Source organism: Notothenia rossii, assembly GCF_949606895.1.
Source record: "Notothenia rossii genome assembly, chromosome: 10".
Lineage (NCBI taxonomy): Eukaryota > Metazoa > Chordata > Actinopteri > Perciformes > Nototheniidae > Notothenia > Notothenia rossii.
The window spans coordinates 17,771,419-17,798,327 of NC_136908.1; the positions used below are offsets into that span (position 1 = coordinate 17,771,419).

General features: G+C 40.4%; 1 protein-coding gene across 1 annotated transcript; it reads right to left on the minus strand.

Annotated features, from left to right (window-relative positions):
• Nucleotides 1-3,566: 3,566 nt before the first annotated feature.
• Nucleotides 3,567-20,937, minus strand: LOC307021036 (TGF-beta receptor type-2-like). The gene is made up of 7 exons (XM_079652767.1): nucleotides 20,683-20,937; nucleotides 17,845-17,986; nucleotides 16,480-16,670; nucleotides 12,047-12,819; nucleotides 11,149-11,290; nucleotides 5,492-5,616; nucleotides 3,567-4,703 (listed from the first exon to the last, which is right to left on the minus strand). Exons 1-7 carry the CDS (start codon nucleotides 20,753-20,755, stop codon nucleotides 4,524-4,526), a joined length of 1,626 nt encoding a protein of 541 aa, XP_079508893.1. The 5' UTR covers nucleotides 20,756-20,937; the 3' UTR covers nucleotides 3,567-4,523.
• Between the last annotated feature and the right edge of the window lie 5,972 nt (nucleotides 20,938-26,909).

Here is a 26,909-nt window from a genome sequence, read left to right on the forward strand (position 1 = left end):
AGGATTAATTAATTTGGATTCCAGCTGTATGAAGAAATTAAAGGACGGTGGAAACAAAAACACATGCTCAAAGTAAGCCGGATTTTGCCGATGTGTTTATGTGGATTCAAAAATCGTAAATAATCTACAAAATGGAGGAGACCGATCTGATCGGAGCAACTGTGACAAATAATCCAACTGAAACCGGCATGGACAATGACTATGTTTTTAAAATGCTCTTATCCAGAAAAGCCCGGTTTGGACACTTTAGCAACATTTCTATTAAAGAAAGAATGACAAATGTCTGCCTTTTTATGCCTTTAATAGCTACTAACTTGAATTTGTATTCAAATTCATTAATCAATTATTTTTTATATTTTATTGTGATGTAAAGACAAGGCTTTTAGTGACAATCATGTATTGCGTTACAATTATATGTAAAAAAAAAGTAAATCTGATATTTGGCCTCAAATCATCTGAGGCCTGGCGCCCCCCCTGCAATCTTTGGCGCTCCCCCAAGGGTTCCCCAGGTTGGGAACCACTGATCTAGAGCATGAAAACTGTAGGAAGGGCAATGATAATCTTCTCTACAAGAAAACAAGTCATCCCACTGTGGCTGATAAATCACTTTCCCACTGTTCCCGAGAGCGTTTATGCATTTTCAGAGGTGCTCCTTTACAGCTGTAGACCAGGTTAATAACATGTAACACAGACATGCTAACATAAACTGTACACAACTATGCTACCAATGATAGAGCAGCTGGTGTATTTAGAAAAATGTAATCCTTGCATTGTAATGCAGTCTTTACAACCAAGAAAAGACAGCTCTTCAGAATCTAAGACAGTCTCATATCCGATATTGATATCACATCAATATATTACCACCCTTCACAACATTCTAATCCCACTGAAACACTGATTTACAGTTTCGTCAGTCTTTGCCTAGTGGAGCCTTTTTTAACAGCATTGCAAAATAGATCCTGGGAGCCAGTGTATGAATTAAAAGCAGCAGATAGTGGCAGAGATAGGTAGGCAGACAGCCTGAGTCCGCCCTGGGCTCTGGACTGTCGGCATCACACACTGCAGACCTCTTACCTGAACCTCATCCAGCACAAACACACTCAAAAATAACTGTGTGTCAATCAATGGACAGCTGCAATTATTAAGATGTGTGAAGAATTCTCAGAGATTTGTCATATTTTTGGATAGAATGAAATTTAAAGCATCTTGGAGGCCTTAGTGTAATCATGAATGAAGGATGAAGTAGTTTTTAGTGCATGGTGAGTAGATGTGTGCGTGCCAACATGAGCATGCAAATGTCTTGTGTATGCATTATGCATGGCGATACGCAGGTTACATGCCAGAATGATGCACAGGGATATGCATGCATGACTCCCACTGAAATGATTTAAGTTAGTGTCAACCTGCCAGGTTTGAAACACGAACTCAAGCCTGGGAGCAATTGATGGGCTATCACAATCATGATTTAAGTGAGCTTGTCATCCAGCAGGCGCAGATTTCCCTAATGATGAATAAAGGTTATATCGCTTCAAGCTAAAAGCATATTTTCCGTGCATTAAGTGTTTTAAAATGTATACTTTTTAAATCACATAGTAGGCTGCTTGTGTTTTTTTACATTAATGTTCTATAGACATTCTCAATCACAGGAGAGTACAAAAACACATCCAGCCCAATATTCACTAGTCTTACATGTGTACGTTAAAATGAAGAACTTGTTTACACTTTTACATTGTTGTATCAGATGCCTACTTGTCACCTCCCTCACCATTTCCTGTCTACGTATCTTTACTATCTTTATCTTACCATCTTAACTACCCAATTAATGCTACAGCAAGTCAAATAAAAACTGGTTTGTTTATGATGGGTACGGTCTGTTGATGGTTATGAATCATAGACAGTGGGCTAGATATAGAAATGCATGAATCCTATGGTATGAAAAAAAGGCCCGCCGGGAGAAATATGTGGAATAATCAACGGCAAGGGGTATAAGGGTATAAGTCAGTGAAAACACTACACTGCCAAAAGCCGCTTAAGTGACGTCATACTGTAGCTTCCACTCTCACTGGATAAGGCTAGCGCTCAATACATTTGTGTAGAACTAAGCAACATTTCCTAGCAAGCCAAGATAACGGCTTGAGTGTGTGACGTGTATTGTGCGTAGTATTGTGGGAGAGTGGGGTAAGTTGAGCCATTTTTAGTTATGCTGTCCTCTAAGCAAGGAGAAATGACATATAGTAAAAATGAAAGCACACACCTATAATTCAGGATGTCTCCTATCAATGGCAATGATAAGAATTAATATGTGATCAAGGGCAGTGAAAATATTACTTCTAAAAAAAAAGTGGTCTTGTGACTGTGTTGATCCAGGTCAGGGGGTACATTCAACCACTGTTCAAACCTGGGCATACCTGTTCAAACCTGGACATACAGTACCTACAACAAGTCTTAAAGGTAACTTTAAACAATAAATAACAAACCAAATACAAGTTTAGTTTTTCAAATATTTTTAATATAAATTTCGATTGAATTGATTGATTTTTTTTTAAGAGTAATCATACAAATGGTGATACAATTCCATACATCTTACCAATCAAACACAGGGTAAATTCAACTTTAAATTTAACCCACAATGAGCTCTTATTATCAACTTGGCCTACTTTCATTAATTTCTCCATTGAAAAACTGGCTCAACTTACCCCAAGGCCCATGGTTCACTTTACCTCATAGCCACCAATTTAGAAAAAATAGCCTAGCATTAAAATTCAGAGTCATCTTTAGCTTAATGATTCACATGGTATAATACGCTGCCAACACATCAACATATACAATATGTGTTTAAACCTGGATACATTTTTTTTTGACATGACAGCCGATATAGCTGACATCTAGAAAATGTACTTTGACAAGCAAAAAAAGTTTTTTAGTAAAAAGATTTACTTACAATGAGCATCTCTCTTTAACAGGCAATGATAAATGGGAGGAGCTTGCATAATTTCTGGTCACGTGATCACAACTATAAGGCGTTGCCTGGTTAGAGGGGGTCGTTCAACTTACCCACTGGCTCAACTTAACCCCTTCTCCCCTAAGGGAGGGGCTTTGCATGTTCTTATTATACATCCATGCCTCTTCCACATGAGCTTCCACCGCTGTCAATCGTTCTCAATATTTATGACTGCAATGAAAAAACACATTTGATATGGGGCAATTGATCAATCTGGAGGAACTTTGGTAGTACAAAGCTGCATAGACCTTTTGATCATTCAGAGAATCAACAGTATATGCAGCTTTGCAAAATAAAGGTGTCATTTGATTCAATTTATAAAAAAATAAAAAAATAATGGGTTTTTGTTAAATCGTTCATACTGTAGGATGCTGGATAGTAGTGTGCTTCTTTTTGTTGTAATTGAGTTGAAAAAAATGTTTTGGAGGGGTTGAGCAGTTCAGATTTTCTTTGACAGCGGTTCACAATGTGCATCAACAGTGACTGCCAATCATCTCATAACACACTCTTAGAGAAACAAAGTGGAAGTACACATGATAGCTTCAAAAACAACAAAGTGACACACTTAGATCGTAACACTTTTAATTATAGTTTTGATATAAAACACACTTTTATACAAAATTACTTTGATATACAAAATGTCTGACTGCTGTTTCAGAATTCCCTTTTCTGTAACAACAAGTCTAGTTTAGCTTGTAAAGCATATACATAGGCAGCGAGTGTTTATACATATCTCTATTCCCTTTGTTATCTTGGTCTGATTAAACAGACTTGAGTCCTCTGAGTAATACATGTGTATACACACACAAACACAGTATATATATCAGTTCCCTTTTTTTCCTTTCAGGCTTAATTTGCTGTATTTGTTTCAAAGCTCTTGGTCCTTTAGATATGATATCAGCTGTCCCTGTAGATTACTGCCTTGGATGGATTTTCATTTTTTACCTCACTGCAATTTCCATTTCCTGCCTCAAGAAATGATACTTGCACCTTCAATCCGTTCCCAAAGACAAATATCCATGACCACCAAGACAAACATTTAAACGTTTTCAATCAAATAAACTATAAGGGGGGTATTAGTGTTATTAACCATCGTAATATATTACATTGCGCCCTTTTAACCTCTTTTCTAAAACTGTCCCATTATTTCCTATACCTGAATTGTACTGTCAGGACAAAAAGACAGTGAATATATATCATTTGATGTGTGCATAGATATTGATAAAGTGCAAATAGTATTTGGTTAAAAAAAGCTTTATAATGTAATTTCCCTGTTTGTTTATGATTTGATTGAGTCTTTAAAGCGTGTTGATGAAAACCAAGCCGGTCACTTTTTCTTATATTTCTGGTGTTCTGCATGTGTCCATCTCTGGTACCAGTTCTGTTTCATCTCCATGATTTGCTCCTCTGTCACACATTTGTGACCAACCCATAGCAATTAATGCATCCACTGGAATTCTCTCCCAGCGGCATGGTTGTAAATCTCCTGCCGCCCTGGTGGGGGCGCTGTTTATTTTGAGCTCTACTTCTCATCCACCATTAGGATTTCCTCAGGGATCTTCTCCTCTGAGTCAGAGCGCACCGACAGCTTGTCCAGGTACTCCATTTCGTCGAAGCGCTCAGCCACACACTGGGCTGTCAGACGGGCTTCCGGGTCGTGGTCCCAGCACTCGTCTATGGAGGCACACACCATCTGGATGCCCTTTAGGGTAGCAGAGGAGCACAGATATAATCAGTCAATAATCCAGACTGGGGGCAGGTCTGACTGAGACAAAATGTCATCTACTCAAGCTGAAAATAAAATATGTCATGTGCACTTATGAGTTTCAATTTGTTTAGCAGCAGACACAGTACAGCAGCGCTGAAATACAGTTTCCCTTCATGTTAAAAAGCCTATTTTATATTAAATTAGTCTAAATAGAAATAATGAGGTTTTGCACGTTAAAGCTGAAATAGCACTAAGTATGTAAGTTAGCTTTAAGGTTCTCGGTGGAGATTTCTAGTGTTTACATTTGCATTAAGTGTAAACACAAAAGCCATTGTGTGTATCCTTGAGGTATAATAAGAGTGTTGAGTGCATTTCCTACCTCATAAAACTTTAACAAAGCCTATTCTTTAAGTATTTAAAGATGTGCATTGTTTACATCTATGTTCACTAGCACGCAGTCTTCTTCTTTCTTGCTGTGTATTACATCATTGGCAGGAAAGTGTATAGTGTCACCTGTGTGCATGTGCGTCCACATGCACGTGAATGGGACAAACAAAACTGGGAACCGCTAAGAAAAATCCACTAAATAAAGCTACTTGTCTAATTGTGTTTCCAGAAACGGGAAGGTGAAAAGGGCACTTTCAGTTCCTAGTTTTGTTTTTGAATTTAGTTTCTCTGGTTCTATGATTCCTGAAACAGCTTGGCTGAGGCATTTTATATGATGCATTTTGTAGGTTGTGAAATAGGACTTTATTTATATATGTGTGTGTGGTGCCTCTTACTGGATGGCTGATCCAGCTGTCGGGGACCTCAGGTCTTCCTCTGTCCCGCAGAACGCTGTCCTTCATGCTTTCCACACATGGGTGTTCCCTCAAGTTCCCAAAGGGTGGTTCGTACTCTTTCACCTCTGCGGGCACACACACACAAAAAAGAGGAAGTACAGAAAGGATTAACATGTGACCTCATCAAACAGGTGAGCTTTGGTCGTGTTTTACAAGTGTTACACTTTGAAACAGATTCCCATCTCCTGAAAGATACAGCTCCATTGAATAGAACGGCGAGATCAGATGGCGGTGCCCCTCAGCGCACTCATCAACAACACCTCTCAAAGGATTCACTGTGCACTCCAGATTAAAACTGCAGGATGCAAACTTTAAATAGCACTGAAGCAGCACAAACAACTAAAGAATCCTGCTCTGCTGATAGAGGGGCCGAGGGGGAGATTTGCTGAAGAGACACACTTATTATTATCACATTTTTACCCTCAGCATCAGTGGGCTTAAAGTATCTCACCAATGCAGCACTAGCTTTGTGTCAGCTCTCTTACACTATCAAATCCAGAGTGCTTGTCAAAGGCAATTTGCCAGTTTTCCCAGGGCACGACTGCAAAACATTGGCCTGCAGAATATAGCCCGGAAACAGTAGGTTATATTTCCAAAGACAATTGATCCTAACATGAATGAATGTGTCCTTGGAGTATAAAAACAATCAAATTCCAAATTGCTTTGAAGCGTAAAGGGCTTGTGTTAAGGAAACAAGGTTCAGAGAACCCATCGAGAAACCTGATGAGGCACATGACTGTGTGAAGAATGTTGAAGAGAAAAGTTCAATGTGGTTAATAATTAAAGATGACCACGAGATTAGAAAAAATGTCTAAAGTAAATAGAGTTCATTGCTACCTCAGCTATGAGCTTAAACCTGATTGAGTCAAACTTAGATTATGTGTTATTGCGCAATAATGGTAAAAGTAATTCAAGAAGTCGGAAACGTGATGACTAATAATGATAAGTGGCTCAAAAACAAAGATAAGGTTACAGTTATATCTCTTACAAAAACACTGTAGCTGCTATCAATATCATTAAGCTATAAAACAAGGCATTTGGCAATTACTGTAGTCTGCTACAACAGAGACAGCAAACATAAGTTAAATGTCCCATGGAGTTTATATCACTTAAAACAAAGCAGTACCAAAGTATGCCAGATCTTGAGTAACTAGCATGTTGTATCTGCAAATGAATGAACGGACACATCCTGTTTACAGACTCATGATATATGTCAAATTGTTATAAATGAAAACTGTGGTAAACTACTGCACCTGTCAGTATCGGTTCGTAAAATAAACCAAATGACAGTTGTTGTTTTTTCAAAACGTGTTAAAAAGCTGCTCACAGGAAGTTATGATTCCCTCAGACAGGAATCAGAGGCTCCTGGGACACAGACTAATGCAACAGAAGACTCTTCCATCAACTTTTTTTTGTTTGCTCTGCCTTGGTTTTAAGTTTAAACACAACTCCACCCAACCATCAGTCAATATTTAAGAAAAAAATGGAGACAGATGTTTCTTTTTGTTTTGACAGGTCGGAGGGAGTGTATGACCGTTGTCTGGACAAAAACCCCACATTTTAAACTATTGGGCAAACATGTTTATGTCTTCATCTCCAAACAATGGGTCTAAAATATATACTACTGAGCACTTTGCAGTATAAACAAAAGTGTGTATTTCAGGATGGAAAGATTTGCCAACCCTGCTCTAAAAGGAAATGTGTTCTTGTTATGCCAGGCAAACCTTAAATTAAAGTCTAAACTTGCAGAAGCTATTGAAAAACACAACACAGTGCAAGGGGGGAGGAATGCTGCGGTGTGCAAAACTCACACACTGCATATTGACAAGATTTGTACTGAGCAATACAACAAGTTCGGCACACTAACAATGAGGAAGTTACACTCTGTTTCCTACGACAGCTGACATGAAGTGATGGGAATGTTGCCATGCTCGCACATACTGTACAGTATCTCCTCCTTAATGCCTATTTTCCATGCCAGGAGTCAGACATGCTTGTAAAAACTATCTGGAAATCTGTAGCCCAAAGAAATCTGTTACATTTAGCCACAATGGCAGACTGGGGAAACTTCTAAGTGAAGGTCACTCTTAAGGAGCTTTGTGATAAACATCTAAGACATGTCTTTCAGGGACTTACCACATGCTACTGTTTTGTATATGGCCCTAGCACATAGACGTATATGTTTAGATATTAATAGTCAAACTATAGTCAAACTGCAGAAGCAAAGCCAAAAAGAACCAAAACAACAAGAAAGAGAAACAAAAAGCAGACTAAATTATGAGAGCAAGCATTATCCATACCAGCATTTGATATTTTGTTTGATATTCTCGTTATGCTTTCTATTCAAGTTAACATTTTTGTCTAATCAAGCTCAACAAAGCATAAATAATGGGTGGGGGGGGAAACCTCTGAAATCCTGTCACCTCAATACATAAATAATGCAGAAAACACACAAGAGTTTCAAACATGTGCTTGGAAATGAATTACTAACGCAATCACATCGTCTGTTTCCAAAAGTCTGTCTGCAACAACACAGTCTGATTAATCTACTCCCAGCCTCTGCTGCTTTTCATTAGCTGCGGTGGCTGTGACACTTGTTTTGTGTTCCTCACAGGTTGTTAAGTCATTTAGTACAGATGTATGCATGTGCAGTACACGTTAGCAGAGTTGACGTTTGTACATATGGCATTGGCTTACCCTGGAGGCTTACCCTACCATTAACTCTAGCTGATAAACATGCCCTAACCTTCACCTCACCCCAGTAAAGACGACCCAAAAACTATTTTTTGCTCACACTGGAAGCATTTTCAATAAAACCAAAATGGGCACAAACACTTTCTCCCTAATCCATCAACATCAATAATTAAAAAATGTGTCCCTAAATGGCAGATCCCTTCCTCCCCCCCCCACACACACACACACATAGGACCATCAGGCCCTCCAGTTCTGGAGGAGTTGATGTTCTGACATCTGGACAGCAGCTGCCCTAACCTCCACTCCTCTCCAGTCTAGCCCAACCTCTCCCTCTAGGGACTGAAGGCATTTCTCCATCTGCAGCTCCACATTCAACACCACTCCACTATTATCCCCCTACATAGCCCCACCCGCCTGAGAAACGCCCTCGTAGTCTTTTCCAAGCTCTAAATCCAGACCAGCTAAATTATACAGCAGAGACATTATAGGGAACAGAGAGAGAGATAAAAAAGTCCTGAGCCTGGAATCTGGCTTTTCCTTTTCTCCGAGGTGTGTTAATCTCTCACTCTATCTCCTCGTAGTCTTGGAAGATAAAGAAAGCAAAGTGATGGCTCATGGCTGGCTGACTGGCGCTGGCGAACAGACGGCTGTGTTCTTCTCGCCTGGCGGATCTCAGATCAGACCGCGGCCCCAGGAACCTCAGACAGAGCGGCTGTGTGGCTGCCTGCCACTGAGACGCAAAGCGCTGATCAGACATCTGTCCACAGGCAGGTGGCCCAATCAGAGAAAACCAGGGCTGCACCCGAGCCATTGTGATGATGCCCTGGGATGTGTCACTCTGAATGTCTGTGTGCGCACATGTGTTCATATTCTGTGTCCAAAGGAGGTGAGTTCTCGGGGTGTCATTAGTGACTCACCGACCTCCAGGGACAGCTTGGCAACTTCGGGGAAAGCAGGCGGCCAGCAGCGTGGAAGCATGAAACTCTTTAAGTGCGCTCTGTAAACATGTCAGTTTTACTCTCATGGTGCTCTGATTCCAGAATCAATACCAGATCTCTGCCAGCATACAACCCAACAAGGACATTTTGTAGCTGCCAATGGAGCAAAATCTAATTACTGCATCTCATTTAAGCTACTTATTAATTATACCTTTTCTTCGGGTCTACCAACTTAGAAGGCTTTTCGCATTAGAGACTCTCCTTGGGTTTTGGCCCTAATGAACGAAAGATTCCATCCCTGTGCTTGTCTCGGAGAGATGCCAAGTCTGGAAAAAGTGGATAGACATACACAGAAAAACACGTGAACTATTCCAGCTGCTTCTATCTTTCGTCTCTGTTCGGGTCCAGGGGAGGGACAGGAACCCCCTCTGTCCGTCCGTCCCTCCTTCCAGTAAATCTACGCTAGCCTGTCCTCCAAGTCTGTCTCTGCTGGCATGAGTAAAGCCCAATGGCTGTCTGCAGTGTTTCAGTGCAGTGGGAGAGTGATTAACTGTTCCCTCACCTGCCTTAGGGTGGGAAGACAGGGGCAGAGGAATGCTAAGAAACTGAGCTGAGAGAGTCAAGTTCAGATGTTTCAGTGCAGAAACGTGTTTTATCTGGTTTAAAGGAATGTTAGCTGCTGTGTAAAAATGTTCTTTTTGCCGAGATCTAAACACATGTACAGTAAGGGAGTGAAATACTTGGAAATGAATGAAATGCATGGAGGAGGATGAGTGGGATGAATAAAGCTGTTGTCCCTTAAATCCCTCCGGTGGAAACAACGAGAAGACTAACTCGCTACCAACATATATCCTGTCTGCTCTGCTCTTAGGGGACATACGCCTCAAAACATCCTCATAAGGGGCCATACTTAAGACTAAGAAGAGTGTGTCTTGGGTACTGTGTTCTTTGCAAAACAGGAAGTAGTTTATTTTCTTTTCAAAGGTGTACCAACAGGGTGAACATATTCTTGCTGATGGGAAAGAAAAGCAGGGGGGATTATGGGTCAGTCTGCCATGATTTTTTTCAGAAGACTCCTGGGCAGTGTAACTGAGCGATACACTTTGAGGAGGGCTCCCGGGGGTGATCATGGGGGCAAAACAGGAAAACGCCAAAGTAGAAGCGTTCATGCTCGAACCCGGCTTTCAATCACTTTTCTGACACAATGGAGACAGGAGCAGTCACAGAAAGCAAACTGGACCACAGAGACACTAAAAGGAAGTGAAAACAAATGACTGACTGTCGCCATGAAATACTGCCGCACAGTTTGCCTTCAGATAATCACCCATTTCTACTATTTGCACATATCCTGGCCTTGTTTTTGCAACAGAATGACAACACAAGTAACGGTACATTAGTTAAGTGAGCGCTGATCCTTGACACTTCCATAAGATGGATTTTGTGTTCGACACTAAGATTCTGTTCCCAGCGTGATAAATGGGTCGTGGAAGACACACGGTGTGGCACAGTGTAACTCATCTAGTAAGTGAACTCAAGGTGAAGTTGGTCACTGCGCTCCTAATTGGTAAAGCCCTCAACGTGCTCGTATTCCTCAGAGGTCAGGCGAGTTGTGCAGGCAATTTGTATTTGTACAGTATTTCTGAGAATATTCACACAGGCCCCAAAGGGACTTTCATCAGTGCATCTATTGATTTCCTTTGCACTCAAGGGCCCAGGCTAATCTCTCATTTACCAAAGAAGAGGCGGTTATCTCTATTATTAACTAAAGGTCACATGTGATGTTGACTTTGCGTACAGCAAGGGCGCAATGCTCTTATATCATGTTTAAACAACCCAATTGATCATTATAAACACACAAAGGCAGCAAAGTGGGAAAGAATTAAAGGAATAGCTTGGCATTGTTCATGCTCAGAGACTTGGAGACAATCAGCATTTCATCTTGCAATTATATGTGTCTTATCTTACCTCCAATTGCGCTACATCTGGAGATTATCTCCCACAGTACAAGAGCCATGGAGTAAACATCGGCCTGTTTGAAGGACTCAATGTTTTCTAAGTTGATTCTGGACTCCAGGACCTCTGGGGCCATGTACCTGGCTGTACCCACCTGAGAAAAAAACAGGGTGAAAGAAATGTCTATGTTATTTAAGTCCATTATACCTAAAAGGAGTTGTTCAGCTGAAAGAGCCTTCTAAGCAGACCATCAGTACGAGTTATTTACCTGCATTAATCATAAGACAGGTGGTCATTTTGTGCTGTAGAAAGCTGCCGCATCACATTCATCCAAATCAAAAGATGTTTGATGCGTAACATAATTGGAAAAACAAAGGCAGCTCTCAGCACAACAACACATAGCTTGTCTTCCCATAATTACCACCTTGGAAAATGTGTTCACTGGCACTTCCTCTGAATGCATTAGGGCATTAAAATGCATTACGGGTGCTAGGAAGCTAAGGGTGAGGCGTTCCTATGAGTGAGTCATTTTCATAACAGAGTCTAGTTTGACTTTGGCATATTACATCAACGTAATGAGTCCATTAAGAATCAATCAAGCCTGTTTTTCTTAAGACTATAAGAAAATGATCACCTCAGGACTTTTAAAACTTCAGTATTATTCAAGAGGGACCAATCTATTGACGATGCCAAAAATGTGGAGATGGTTTCCTTGTGCAAACAGGATTAGACAGGAACAGTTTGATTGATAGCATGCCCCTGTTCTAGGTCTGATAAATATCTTTAAAGAAATGTAGGGCAGAACTTGAAAAGGCAAATTCTTACAGGAGATATTTTTGATTTTATCTCTGAGGGGATTAAAAGCAAAATTGCAGATTAGAGGGCTAAATTGCAGATTAGAGGGCCTTACCTGCCCACTGTTGGCCAGCTCATCCACAGACAGAGCATTGTCCAGGCGGAGGGCCAATCCAAAGTCACACAGGCAGCAGGTCAGGTCGTCTTTCACGAGTATGTTGGAGCTCTTAATGTCCCTGTGTGCGATCGGCACCTTGTAGCGACCACCGGGCAAGAGGTCGCTGTGAAGATGAGCCACTCCCTCAGCTAGTGAAAAACCCAGCGTCCACAGGTCCTGCCAGCTGACGATGTGGTGGATCAAGAACTCCTGGAGGTTCCCTCTTGGATGGTAGGCTGTGATCAGCCAGCACTGTCTCTGCGCCTTCCTATCCTCTGCTGTCAGGAAGTGAAGCACGTTCTCATGTCTCAAGTCTGCGTCTGAGAAAATGTCCTTCTCGTTCTTCCAAGAGGCGTACTCCTCGTATTGGAAAATTTTAATGGCCACAGTCTCAAAGCCTTGCTCCTCGCTCACTGAGGAGCCCTGCTTGAGCTTGGCTTTGTAAACCTCTGCAAAGCGTCCCTTCCCAACCTGGACGTCCAGTTCAATGGGCAGCAGCTCTGTGTTGTGGTTGAGGTTGTTGGCGTGCGTGGAGCTACTGTCTGAACCTTCATCATCCATGATGGCCCGACCGTCACTGAAATCCATCGGAAGACCCTTCTTGCGTCTGGAGCTGGCTTGCCGCTGGCGGTAGACCCGGTAACAGTAAAAGGACGTGATGACGAGAACAGCCATGACCAGCAGAGGCACCAGGCTCACCAGGATGACCGCCACCACCTGGGAATCTGAGTCTGAGGGAACAGAAGCCGAAGGATTAGGAGGACGAAAATGCACATATTTATACAATTGAGTTTAAAGCCAGTCTAATCCATTATATTTTTACCTTAACAATGGAAAATAAATACTGGTATTGACAATCCCACAGTGTATTATCCCCTTACCCTGAATTACTTCTCAGCTGTACAGAGCCTCTGGTTGTGTAAACACACATGTGCTAAACAAGTACTATTATGAAAGTGTGGTTTTCAATAAGTTATTCTGCTTCCAATATCCAGAAATAATAATAATATGTAGGTTTTAGAGTTTATTCTTGACCTTGCAAACAGACACATACAAAAATAAACTAAATATAAAATTATGTTCGGTTACATTTGGATCTTTTGATCATTTCATGAGTTTTCATATGTGAAAAAGTAATTTGAAAAATGTCACGACCACTGAGAGAATTCCATCTGCTAACCAAGATCATGTTTTAAGATCAAGAACAGCAACTACATGGAGTTTATTTTGCCGGCCACTTTAGTATTCAAAATACTTTCAAAAAGGGGGAGAGTTGATTATTGTCTCTTTTTTGTATCAATATGATTTGCTATGTTTTGAACACTTGTGCTTTTTAATGAATGAGCATTGTCATAAAACAATTTGTTTTCCAAAAAGGAAAATGGAAAAAAAAACTCAACTCGAGTAAAATAATATTGTCAGAGCAGCAGAGGAACCTGAGCCTTCCCTGAGGAATGTCTACGAGCCTCAGACAGTTAAAGTTAGCGCCTAGGCCACAAATGCAAAGAGCTCCAAACCCTGAGCCAGTCAACCACATATTGTGTCTCTTTATAGAATTCTTATAATTTAGGTGTTGCTGTGTCTGGTATGGTTTTAGCGAAACAGTGAAAGTTTATGCTCGCGCTGTGTTTATGCCCCAGTTTTTGAAGCTGCAGTCATAAACAGACCTATAAAATCTGTATCACCAGACACAACATGCTGAACAGGGAAACCCAAATTGGTCTGCAGTTTGATGAGCTCTAAATGTAATCATTTATACATTGTCTTGTCTAACAGCTAGCCTATAAAGCTTTTTGTTTTCCTAGTAAGAGGATCACACGGAAAATATGCTAGTATATGCTAGTATATGTCATTAAACAAAACTTTACAAGATTTTGTATCAGCTATTGAATACCTTATTTTGGTTGCAAAATATAGGATACAACAGTCAAAGCAGAATTATGCTCACTTTCTTTTCCATTTTGCTTAGGAACTGATAAGAAACTCATTTCCGAGTCAAGTGAAGCTGTGAGTAGAGAGTCTGGTTTAAATAAGGGAAACTAATGGTGAAGGCATCCAGCAGACCACTCAGTCCAGCCCTCTGCTTCTCTCCCATTTCTTTTTTCTAAACAGGAAACCACATGTCTGAAATCCTCTACACGGCCCCAGCCCGTTTGTTTTTATTTTCGCAGTGAGAAGCTATTTCTCACAACAAACCTGTCACTGTACCTCGGGGAATCGCTCCGCTTTGGCCAAAACTCTCACATTAAAAAGAGATTCTGTGAATTTTAAAACGAAAAGGAATAGTTCAGTGAAATGTGGGTCAAGAAAGCAAACAGGTGTATTTTCCAGATATTTCACTAAGATACAGTAGAGGAAAAATCTGCGACAAAACAAGACAAAGCTCAGTGACTTCCTGGAGTCAACGGAGACTCGAGTAAATGATTACATGAGTAGATCTGGCATAAAGCCCCTCAGAGCAACTCTTATTTCAGCTTTGTACACAGAGTCAGGCTAGCCTTTCCCCTTTCCCTTGTCTTTATGCTAACCACCTCCTAGCTGCAGTTATATTTTATATCTAACTTTCAGAACGAATGGCATAACTTAATCTTTTAGTTGTAATACAAAGTAGATTAGTTAATATATTCAACATCATTGCTCTTTTGTTTATTTCTCAATCATCATAAACTTCTTGTTGTTAAGTTAAGTGTCCTTTTGTATTCTTCTTGGCATTTCCCAAAGTCTGTGTGAATATTTTTCTGAACTTAGTAAAAAACACTATTAGCCTGCTTGTCAGGGGGGCAGTAGATTTCTGTGGAAAGTAGGTTTACTGTTACCATGGTGACTCTGAGGTATTTCAGCTTCTACTGTATCTGACACACAACTTAAATTGCCCGTAAGTTAAGGAATGGCTTTGAGAAGTTTTTTTTGCAGTGTCCTAAAAGTATGAGAAAAGTATTACTGTAAGTGAAATCTCAATCACAGAAAATGCTGTTGCACAATGAGACTCTGGTCCCTAGCTAGCAGAGGAAGAGGTGGATTCACCCAGATTTACTGGTATTGTAGCCTTGGGGGTTTGAGCTGGAGCATGAGCGCCTTCATTGCAACAATGTTAGTCACTGAGGATTTACAGACAGTGCACAGACATTCTCAACATCAGGCAAAAGTATTTCCACTACGTGGGTTGCACTGTGCAGATGCTTTCAATTTGTGTCTATGTTCAGAGCCAGGTCCCAGAAATGTACCTCTGTTATTATTGCCGGGATGCTGTAGTCAAAATACATCTGAATCCAGGGCCAATGTTGTAACTGGAGTCTACAAGCTAATGTCTCCAAAACCTGTCATGTATCTGGAGAGCATTACAGTGCACACATGTTAGCATTCATGCACGACGCCTTACATGACAAACTGATAGAAACCGCTTTATTAATATTATGGCCGACCCATACTATGACGTTATCCTGTTATGTTGTGCAGACGTAAGAACCAAACAGTCCCATTTCTACATGCATACAACAGTGTAACAGGACTATTGCTTCACTGTGAAAGAATGCAAGTGAGATGGACTGATACATAACTTATGCTACTTTGTAAATACTCATATAAAGGAATAATTGCATGGGTGGAATGTATTCTCAAACATACAATTCTAGTCTCCTTTCGAATTAATCAGATCAACACTGTAGGGTTTTGCATAATTAAAATGCCTTTGATTTACATGGCAACATGTTTTTAAAAGCACCAACAGGTTGCGACTGACAGTTTTTTAATATGTTTTTGAGAGTATTTTCTACTGTCATTTCTGTATGTCAAAACCAAAGACGATGCCAAACAAATGAGATAGCAGGTAGTTGCTCTCAGGAAGGAGTTCTGCCAGTAAGCGAGCTGGAGACACACTGGAGCAGGGCTTTTACTCTCTGCAGTGCAGCGACCACGTAAACAATGCTACCTTCAAGACACAAGTCACAATCGTTAGATGCAACATTACAGAAAGGAGTAAGGCAGGGGTTGTCACACTACTACCCATGCAATGAGAACTTCCTGTATGTCTATTCAATGTCAGGCTAGCTAGCAATCATTTAGCCTAACGTAGTATACATACTGAAAAAAGGGGAGACAGCTAGCCTTGCTCTGGAGCAAATAAAATAGCTAGCTGTTTCACATAGTCCTGCCTGTATGCCAATTTGCTTCCACATATAAATGATATAATTGATGGTATTTATCATCTTTTGCAGCAAAGCCAATAAACTCATGTCTCAAAATGTTTGGCTTTTCCTTTCATTTCGGGAAGACAAGAGTTTATTGTCATTGCAAGTTAGGCAACATTAATAAACATGTGGTATTTTTGGTTGAAGAAAATCACTGAGTTAAAGAGAGGGAAGGATAGGCGAAATAATTGCGTCTGTACTTACTGGAGTTAAAGAAGATTTGCTCATTGCATTCGTCCTCAGAGCAGGAGCAGATGAAGAACTCTGAGCCCATGCCCTTTCTTTCTTTCATCTCACACTTGCTGTTGTTGTAATCCTCCAGGACCAGGCCGTCCAGCTTCTGATACCGGTTATGACAGACTGTGTCAAAGGTGAAATTGTCATCTTTCCTCCTCCTTTGAAAGAGGAAACACACACAGAAAACACTGTTACTTCATGGATAAAGTTTGAGTTTCTTTTCAGAGATCTCTATTATCATGTAACAAGGCAATGGTGGCAGGTCTTCAGTTGCAAATAATACATATTTTAAGCTGAACAGTGATAAAGTGGTTAATGTAAATGGGATATTTCTCTTTTTCAGTCCACAGTCTCAGCATTATGTAAATGACTGCAATACAAGGGTCATATTCAACAAACAGCGATTCAACAGGAAAACCCTGAACCTGCACAAATATACATATTTAAATGTTGCTTCCCCGCTGTGCAGATATGAGGAACATTTTAAAGAGGTGCCGCTGTCCATGTGCCATTAGCTTTCTGCTGATCTCAGCTCAGAACTTGCCTGCAACATTGCTAATATAATGAGAAACAGCAGCACAGCCTTAAGCTTTAAACACCAACACAAATCTGCTTCCTGCTGCTTCTCACATTCAGAGTCAGATTTGATGTTTAAGCGCTCTTGTGCCAACATGATCCAGTCTTTAACAGATTGCTGACTCACATAGTGTTCAAAGTAAAGGTCAATACAAGGAAGAGTTTCTAGGACTACTGGGAGATAATCAAGCCGGATCTGAAAAATAAAAGAGTAACCTTTTTATGGCCTCATTTCCTCAATTCTTTGTTTGTAAATTCACCTGGGAGGTGAATGTAATAAAATAAAAAGCTATTTTTCCTTACTATTCTCTACTTAACCCTTTAGCGTCATAACTAGAGCTGCACATAACAATTATTTTCAATATGGACCATATGGATCATAGATTAATTGATTAAACATTCGGTCTTACTATCACACTATCAGACAATAGTAAATAATGTAAATCCCAAAGTGAATTCACAGTTATTTATTTTAACCACTATTCTGTCAGCCCAAAACCTAAATATATTAAGTTTATGATAATAACAATTAAAATAAAATATGGAATCTCTGTATTTCAGAGGCTGAAACTTCTTCTGCTATTTTTGCATGAACGTTTACTATAAAGATCAATTGATTAAAAAGATTGTTGGCATATTTTCTTTCTGTTGATTGGTACATATATACGTTTTTGAGTCAATTTAATTAAATGTTTGTTTATCTAATCATAACCCTGTATTTCTTCATGTACATTATGTTTGTTAAGGGACACTTACCAGATACTGACACACACATCTTCATTGCTGGGGCAGATGGCAGTGATATCACACTCCACCTTGCAGCTCCCTTTACCCGTGCAGGCGGTGGGCTGGACATCACAGAACTTGCACAGCCTTGATAGTTTTATCGTGTAAGCCTCTGGAAGAAAAATAAGTGAGGGGGAAAAAGATGTTAAGTTGAGTATACAAAAAAAAGTGAGTCTAATCTGTAAAAACACGTATATGCATTTTGGCTCCGAAAGACTCCTGGGGGAACACACACAGCCATAACAGATGACAGTATAACATGACTACACATGATATTTATTAGCATGAAAAGCAAGATAAACCTAAAATGTAATTAAAGGGTGTGAGTCTTTTGGTATCTGGCTATAAGTAGAAACAGATATTAAACATAACCACTCGAAAATCCAAAGTATTTCGTGCTAGAGCGGTGGACAGTTTTTTCTCTGTGAAGTCTGAACAATAAGAGCAGTGCGCAGTGGAATCCAGCTACTTTGGTCTTGTTCAGACTTGACTTTGCCGGGAGGCAAACCCATATCAGGGAGACAGACAGGATTGTGTGATGAGTGCCTGTGGGTTGGATAATCATCTGAGGAGACAACTGCCAGACAGGCAAGAACAACAAACAAAGGAAACACGGATGCATCTCCTGAGACGCTGAGGAGTCTCTAATTTGTCAAGTCAATGAGTTGGCTCCTCATCTAGAAAGGTGTTGTTCCAACTCTTTTCATGAATATCAAAAAAACGGAGGAGATTATGTTTCAGTGTCTGTAAAATATTTGAAAGAGAAAGAAATGTGCTTGTGTGTGTGTTGCTGAGTGTTTGTATTTGTACAGAAATTCTCCGACCGCAGTCTGTCCTTGCATTGAGAGGCTATTAATGATAAACAACACCAGCCAGGTGTCTGCCTTTGTCTGCCTCAGAAAGGAGAGATGGAGCAACAAGGAAGGTGAAAAATCACCTGTCACCTGGTTTTACTTTTCCTAGAGAGTAGTCTCCACCACATGAAAGTGGAAAGTGGATTTTGCGGTTTTAAGATTTGGGAAAGGCCCCGACAGAGGATAATCCATTTTTTTTGAAGAATCATCCAGAAGAAATGTGTCTTGTGTACAATCACACATGATGTTGTTGGTACATGATGAGCGTGTCCACATTATAGTGGCTCAATGAAGTTCGGCCACTCGCTGTGAGTCTATTAAAAACACGGAGAGGTTGAGGGTGAAAGAGAAACGATGAAGACAGCAGTCTTTCAGGATCTTGAGAGTGTATGTCGAGAAATAATAAAAACTGAAAAATAAACTGAAATCAAAATAGCCACCATGGACGAAAACATTTGACATTGCTGCTTCAGTAAAATCACATAACCACGCTTTTACTGTATGCTGACTACTGTCATTTCACAGGAAGTGGAACCTGTTCCCATGCATGCTTGCAACTATACAGTAGTAACCAGACCAAGAGAGAATGTGGGTTAAGGTTTACCTTAATACTGTAGTGAAATATGACCTCCAGAAGAAGCATTGTAAACCAACATGTGTGATGTGTCTGAATCGGTAGCTCGTTGTCTAAAGATGGAACTGACAAGTCTATGATCACATGACCAAAACGTGAGATGTTTTCGACTAGGAAGTGCAAGTGAAAGCAAATGTCTTGACATGAGACAGTGAAGAAGTCTGTTCAGTATTCCCTCGCCTCTGACTTCACACTGACTTGAGGAAAGGTTGCCGTGTGTGTTTGCTCTTAACCTTGCACAAAAAGTCTACTGTGCTGTTCACCCAATCTGCAGGCTCGGGTTAGACCTGCAGCTTGCAGCAGCAGAAATACTGTACAACCTGCAGCGTGAGTCGATGGCCTCTTCTTCCTGTGCCAGTGAGTTACTTTCACAGGAAGCTAGCAGGATATTAGAGATGGTTATTGCTTTGTTGCCTTGTCTTAAATGAGACACAAAATAAAATCATCAAAATATTACACTTAAACTTCAAACTAATCTACTTGGAAGAGCAATTTAAAACTCTGCCCGGAGGGTCTGTTGAGGTGTTTTGAACTAAATCAGCACTGAGGGGATAGTCCATGCTTGAGTGCTAGTGGTGGGAAGGTGGTTGAGCCGAAGTAATTATATCATTAGAGCAACTCCTCTGAAAGAGCATGTCATTTAAACCCAGGAGGCGGGCTATGGAAGGGATGAATGGTAGTAATTGTCACCCAGGGCTAGATATAATTGCAGAGAGGGGGGAAGAGGATTAGGAGCAGCCAAAGCCATTTGGTGCCGCTGGGACTGAGTCTGACACAGATAAAGGTAAAACAGTGTCTTCCTCAGGGGGTACCTGTTAACAGAGTGTCTGCACATCAAAGATGGAGATAACCCATCAGAGGGGGGGGGGGCTTTAGAGAGTGTGGCTTAGGCTAGGCCTACAACAGGTGATGTCCTCCCAAAAGGATTCAAAGTGAATGGTTGAAGGTTAGAAGTGTAAACAGATATTAAGTTAGGATCAATTTCAGGATGGGTATAAAAAATAGCCTCAAAGTGGTAGCAAGACAAAAACCCAAAAGACAACAATAACGCAGATTAACCTGCGCACTTGAGGAGTTTTGGATATTTTAATACATTTGAATTTGTATGATGAAAGGCGATTTTTTGTATGTATTATTGGTCGGTGTAAAACACCTGTGTAAACAAAAATGAGACAAATATATTATTTTCGGAAAAAATGAGGCATTTAGTAGCGTGCGTTTACGCTTCATGCTCCTGAAATCACTCCGCACTCAGCTGTGACAAAACGCAATGCATTAGCAGCTTTATAAACTTTTCTCAAAGTATAAAGCTCAACTCACCCGCCTCCTTGAGCTGAAAACTACCGAAGAGTATCGCTCCACACCAAAAAGCGGAAAACCGAAGTAGCTCCATTTAGAAACGAACTATATCCTCCCCTCTTTTTCATTAATTAGCCGAAGCCTTTATAGCGGGTAAGTATCCACACTCCGCGGACTTTGTTCGGTCCGCCTGTTGCTCCCCCAAAACGCCTTCACAGCTCCGGATAGAAGGAGCAGAGTAAACACACCAGGCAGGACTTGCCCTATATGACTCACACACTATGTGCAGTTTTCATGAAACAGGAAATCTTCAGAGGGGTTGGACAGTTTTTTTTTTTTCTTCTTCTTCTTCTTCTTCTTTTTCTTTTTCTTCTTCTTCTTCTTCTTCTACTTCTCAGTCATGCTCATGTGGCTCTCAGAGTCTTGAACCATGTCATTAAAAGGCTGTAACCCAGCAGACTTGAAATGACATGCTCCAAAATAGCTTAACCAGAAGTTTCACCTATACTGGAGGCTAAGCATTATGCAAACACCCTTATTTACTTCAAAGTATTCACACCTTTCAGATCTTATTTAGAGCTGTCAGATCTCAACAGAGAACAACTGCTGGGTTCTGCTCATTTAATTTATATTTTTCACACTTAACTCATTTAGGTGTGTCCATTCAAAGTCACTAAATTAAATTCCTTTTTTTCTGGAAGGGTTCCAGGCACACATTTAATCAAAGATGACATAAGAAGTGGAGATAGTCACTACTATCTCTCTTGTTGGATTTTATTGAAGACACACAGAGGTTAAGCCCACTACAACACCCATAAATTACCGGACTATTGCCGGGGCTTTGCAGACATGTGTTTTTGTTCTGCATACTTAAGCCGTGATGTCAGGTTTCAGTCCTGACCCTGTGACCCCGGAGCTTATAACTCTCCTCACAGGACGTCTACTCCTTCTTACATCACCGGCTCGTTGACCTTTATTAACAGCTCTTGTATTGATTTTAGTGAGCATCTTTTAGTGTAGGCAGAGTTTGGTGTGGAAAAAGACACTCCCTATGACTTTATGACTTGCCTGAGATAACGTATTTAAGTTGTCTTTAAAATAAAAGTAAGACTGTGATAATTATCAGTGTATCTATGTGTGCATCTTTAGGAACTAATATAAACCATCTGGGTATATTTTTGATGTTGCTAAAAAAAGTACAGTACATGTTTGTGAACGTTTTTGTTTAACCCATTTCTTTGACCCTATTTTACTTTTGGCTCTCGGTAGGTGTGTTTTGTTTTTTCAACCCTGCCAGCCGTTCAGCACTGCAAGATGGGGTCCAAGCCACAAGGTGGGGATCCGACAGCGCTCTGAACCCAAAACAGCCGCTCTGACCTCAGCCCATTTTGGATCCCAGAGGGTCACAACATCCTGCTCACTAACTGCAACAGCCAAACAAACTCCTGTATAACTTCACTTTTTCTGCTTCATTTCAGCAGGAAACACACAACACTCCTGTGTGCCCTAGCTCATTTAGACATTATCTTTTTAGTGTCACTTCACCTGCCTCTGTTTCTTTTAGCTTCCCCCAGACAAGTTTCTAAATGGTCCTTTGCCTTTGAACGATTAGGTAAACAGAGCAACCTGATGACAAATCGCATGCCTTCAGATAACGGGTGGCAAACAAGCGCTGTGTGCAGCACATTACAAAGGGGATGTCAGTTTCTTTGCACTTTTCTCGGCATCTTTGTAGAAAGAAGTGGTAACACAACTGCAGTGTCTCTCCCACACACAGGATTATATACGTGCACATTTCTTATTATCTCTCCCCAGAATAGGTTCCAACTGGAGGTATGCCACAAAAGGAGAGGGCCCACAAGAATACTGATCAGTGAATACTAAGCTGTGGCCAGACAAGTATTGCAAAGTTAGAAAGATGCTGATTTCTGTTAAATATAGTGAATTCAGCGCATTGTGTCCGTACAGATTAGCAAACATGGTCTTAAAGGCAGGTATGATTAGTATACCGTTGTTGAGCTACGTAGGTAAATAGTGTCTGTCTGTCCACAGAAGGCAACTTGATAACTATACACTTTACCCACTTAGGTTTTTTAACAGTTTTCTGAACAGATGCACTCCCCCCTCACGAGAGAAGGGTTGATCACTGATTAGCCCATGATTGGTCCACTGGCTGTAAGAGCAGGCCAGCTGCTGGATCACTGCACCCACTGCCTGCCAGCCGCTGCACTCCGTCTGTCTTTGCAAACCTCTTTCAATAAAGACATTGATACAGGATAACATGCACAAAAACAGCTCGTGCCAAGAACAAAAAAACGTTAAACACTGCTCTTGAGTCCCAGGAGCCTTTGTGTTTGCACAGCAGAGAGAAATGAAATATAACTTGTAAATCGCCTGAGAGAATTGTGGCACAGAACAATCAGGTACTTTAAATCAGTGCCTTCTCTTGTAACATTGCACATGATCAAGGGATCTGCCTTTGCAACCGGAATAGGACACGTTTTTCTCTCACTGACACTGATTCTTTTGGATGTCTGTCTGTCTGTCTGTCTGTCTGTCTGTCTGTCTGTCTATTTATCTATCTATTTATCTCCTTTTTTCACTTATGCAGAGCAGTGCTTTGAGTTAAAAAAAAGGTAACCATGCTAACAGGCTCATGACAACAATGCTATAGCGTGTTAGCATGCTTAAATGTGCATATTAGGGAACACAAAGTACAACCAAGGCTGATGAGAATGTCATTAGTTTTGGTCGTCAGCAAAATATAGGACAACACTATGACCATAAAATGGCACTAGATAAAAAGCTTGTGGATAACCAACGTCATTGGGATTCATCCTATTGGCCCCATGAATATCTGTTTAAGGTTTAATCAATCCAATTAGTTGTTGAAACATTTCAGTGTGGATCTAACGGGAAACCAACCAACAAAAATGTCCATTCCTGGAGCCAAACCGTAAGCAATGTTAAAATCAATTAAAATCAAGAGCCTTCATCTCACAACTGCAACTAACAAGAGGACTGTGACTAATATACTGTAGCATATAACACATTGGAATTATTTGGAAATCGCAAAGACATGTGCAGGAACTCAGTCTGTGTACGGGAACTATTAAGCATGACCTCATGCTTTTAAGTTCAATGCACTCACACATACTGTCAAAGAGCAAAAGACTGAGAAATACTTATTCAACATGGTTGTGGGTTTGTGTAGACTCATACAAAATCGTGAACACACACTCCCACACAATGAATTGGCACAGTTTTCTTGGTGCCTTTGGTAAATCTAAGGAAGTCGCAATGGCCTATTCTGACAACAACAACCTGTTTCTGTCTTTTCCTACCTCTGTGAATGGGCTTTGTCTCTCAGCCTTAATGGGACGCTGTGAAGGAAGGGAAAGTTTATCTTAAATGCTCTAAAGGTTACAACCTTTGATATCACAACATGTTTAGTGCTATTGTTCTCTGGTGGAACATGGATGGGTTTCCAAAACTGTGCCAAAGCTGGTTTCAGAAAGAGACCACATTGCAGGGTGGAAGCAAGCATGTGATCAAACGCAGCAGCATGTGACTCCATCTCTGTGAGACAGGCAACTTCCTGTTTCTTTGTGTTCTTCATTTGTTTAAAATTAAGTGACAGAGGCATACTTTGTACTCACGATGTGTATACAGTATACATGTGAGGTTTGTTTAGGCCTTGCATATAAACCATGCTGAATTTAACATAAAATGCTGTTCGACAAAACTCTTGAAACTTACTCATGCTAAATGTGAAAGATCTCAAAACAAAAAAGGGGGAATGGAAACAAACTGAAAACAAAGGCTTAAAAAAAAGTAGAAAAAAGACTTCCTCTTTTTGAACCCATCTCTCTCCCCTGGGGAAAAATGCCTCACATCAAACATTTCTGTGGCTTTTACAATAGTCATCCAAACTATATAATTGTTGCAATGATCTGTTCAGTGTAGGGTTAAACAAGCCTGAAGCCAAAGTCCTGCCATCAGTCCTCAGCCTGTAACTCCTTCTGTGGTGAGGGGAAATGATGAAGATGATGGTCATGCCATTCACCAAACCTTGATTACAGGGAACAAACTATTTTAGCAAAGAGGGGGAAGATTTAGTTGCCCTGTCCCCGATTAAATGTTTCAATATGAAGTCCCTAATGTGGCTGAAGATGCAGTTTCACGCAAAAGCAATCAAAGTGTGTTCTGCTGCGAGGGAGTGAACGCAGTATATCAAAGAATGTCATGCATACTAAAAAGGAAACATATGAACTGCATTCAATCCCAGCATTAATGAAAGACATTTGAATTATAATACTGAATGTTTTTAGACCAGCATAGCAACATACTGCATTGTATCACAGCACTTTGACACTGCCACACAGTAACGCCGTTATGGGAAATAACTAGGTAAACATTTAGTAAGTACTTATGTTAAGTTTTGAGGTAACTTACTTACCTATAAGCTCTAACATACTGGATTTGGAATAAATAGGATATTTGAAGACAAAAGGCCTTCAGTAAAAAAGTGTATTTTTGTTTCATATAACAAAGATAAAATACAGTAATACTGTACTTAACATTGTTATTTTATGTTAAAGGGGCCCTATTAAACATAATCCTAAAGTTCTTCCAGGGGGAGTTTCTCTTTCTTGTTTACTTCAGTGACAAAGTGACAGCACTCATGCTTCTATCGGCTAGCACTCGAACATAGGTTATAGGCTAAGGGGCATGGGAGGGTGAAAAGAGGTTCTGCAGCACAGGAAGTATGAGAAAAATAAACCTCTTTTTGAACATTAAAGCAAGTACAAAGGATTTGTAGAGTCACACAATACAAATATGAACCTGAAATGTGTGTTATAAGGCCCCTTTAAACAACCCTATATCATTTAGGAACATTTAAATGTACTTGTTTCTATATATAATGATATAAACTGTGATTATTGTCATGAGAACATTTATGTTTGAGAATGAAAAGTGGACTCATCAATACTTTAAACAATGGGTCCAATAACTGTGCTATGAAAGGTGACACTTGTAGTGAAATAAAACGCAGACAATAGACAACAGAGTTTCCCTCAGCTACAGGGTTATGGTCTTTCATGGTTTCTTTTTTATAGGCCATAGCTCTATAGTTCCTCTTATCAGCGTTGTTTCCAGACGCAGCAGACAAACCGACTTGCTGATGACCATAATGGAGTCTTAAGCTATTAAAGAGCCAGATACATTTTAAACCTATGTTTCCTTGCTTTGCACAAAATCATTTGTAGACCTTGTTAATCTTGGGAAGAGTGCTATCCACCACTCATTTTCTAATCTAAATCTAAGTGAATAGCAAAATAAGGAAAACAGCTGGTGAATCCCAGAAATCAATGGGTCCTAGAAATAGAAACAAATCGTGGGTACAAACAAAAACAAGAGAACATTTGTTTGTACATCGCTTTCCGCATGAGGCCCCTTGTTAGTGTAAATATTAAAATCTGTATTTCCTGCTGTGACAAGTCAAACATTTCCGCTGTAAAAAGAGGACTGTTTCCAGATTGTCTGCAAAAGGGGGTAATATATAAGAGCACATGTTGCTTTAAGATATAATGGAATAAGGGTACGCTTATGTAGCTTATACTGACCTCAACTTAGTGAATGCTGCTAATATCAAGCTTCAGAACTGAAAATGTGGTTTAGTGAAGGTTATAATACACAAACTGCATCCTCTGATATACAGTTGGTTCTTTATTGGTTGAAGCTTGGAGATGGAGGGAATGGGCGTGTGTAAAGAAAACCTAATTCTCAATAATTTGCAACAGGCCGCACTCCAAAAACACTCAGTGAGCGAGCCCAGTGATCATGGTTTCCCCAGAAACCCACTTGTAACAAACATTCGACTTCAGAGTGTTTGAAGGGCAAGTCCTCCGTGGTCTCTGGAGCCGCATGCGTATTTACAAACATCTGCAAATCCCCCTGATGAGACCAAAGATTCCTCTGTGCTTCCCATGGGAAAGGCTGCACCAACATCGGGATGAAACAGCACTTCAGCCAAACAAGGTCTTACAGCAAAAATGGAAGCAAACAATACATTAAAACCTCATCTCAACCCAGGGGGCTCTTTGTTAGTCGACGGGTCTCATGAGAGGAGTGTACCAAAAAATGAAAGCACTTAATCGGAGGATATTAAAACATTTAAAAAATATTAGGCAACGTTAGACTAATGAATGTTTGCCAACATTTATCCTTTTATTTAGAGTCAAATA

Coding starts and splice junctions, on each gene's coding strand:
- LOC307021036 (XM_079652767.1), bottom strand. CDS start 20,755: ATGGAGCTACTTCGGTTTTCCGCTTTTTGGTGTGGAGCGATACTCTTC. Junction 16,671..17,844: donor GATGTGTGTGTCAGTATCTG/GTAAGTGTCCCT, acceptor CCTCTTTCAAAG/GAGGAGGAAAGATGACAATT. Junction 12,820..16,479: donor GCAAATCTTCTTTAACTCCA/GTAAGTACAGAC, acceptor CTGTTCCCTCAG/ACTCAGATTCCCAGGTGGTG.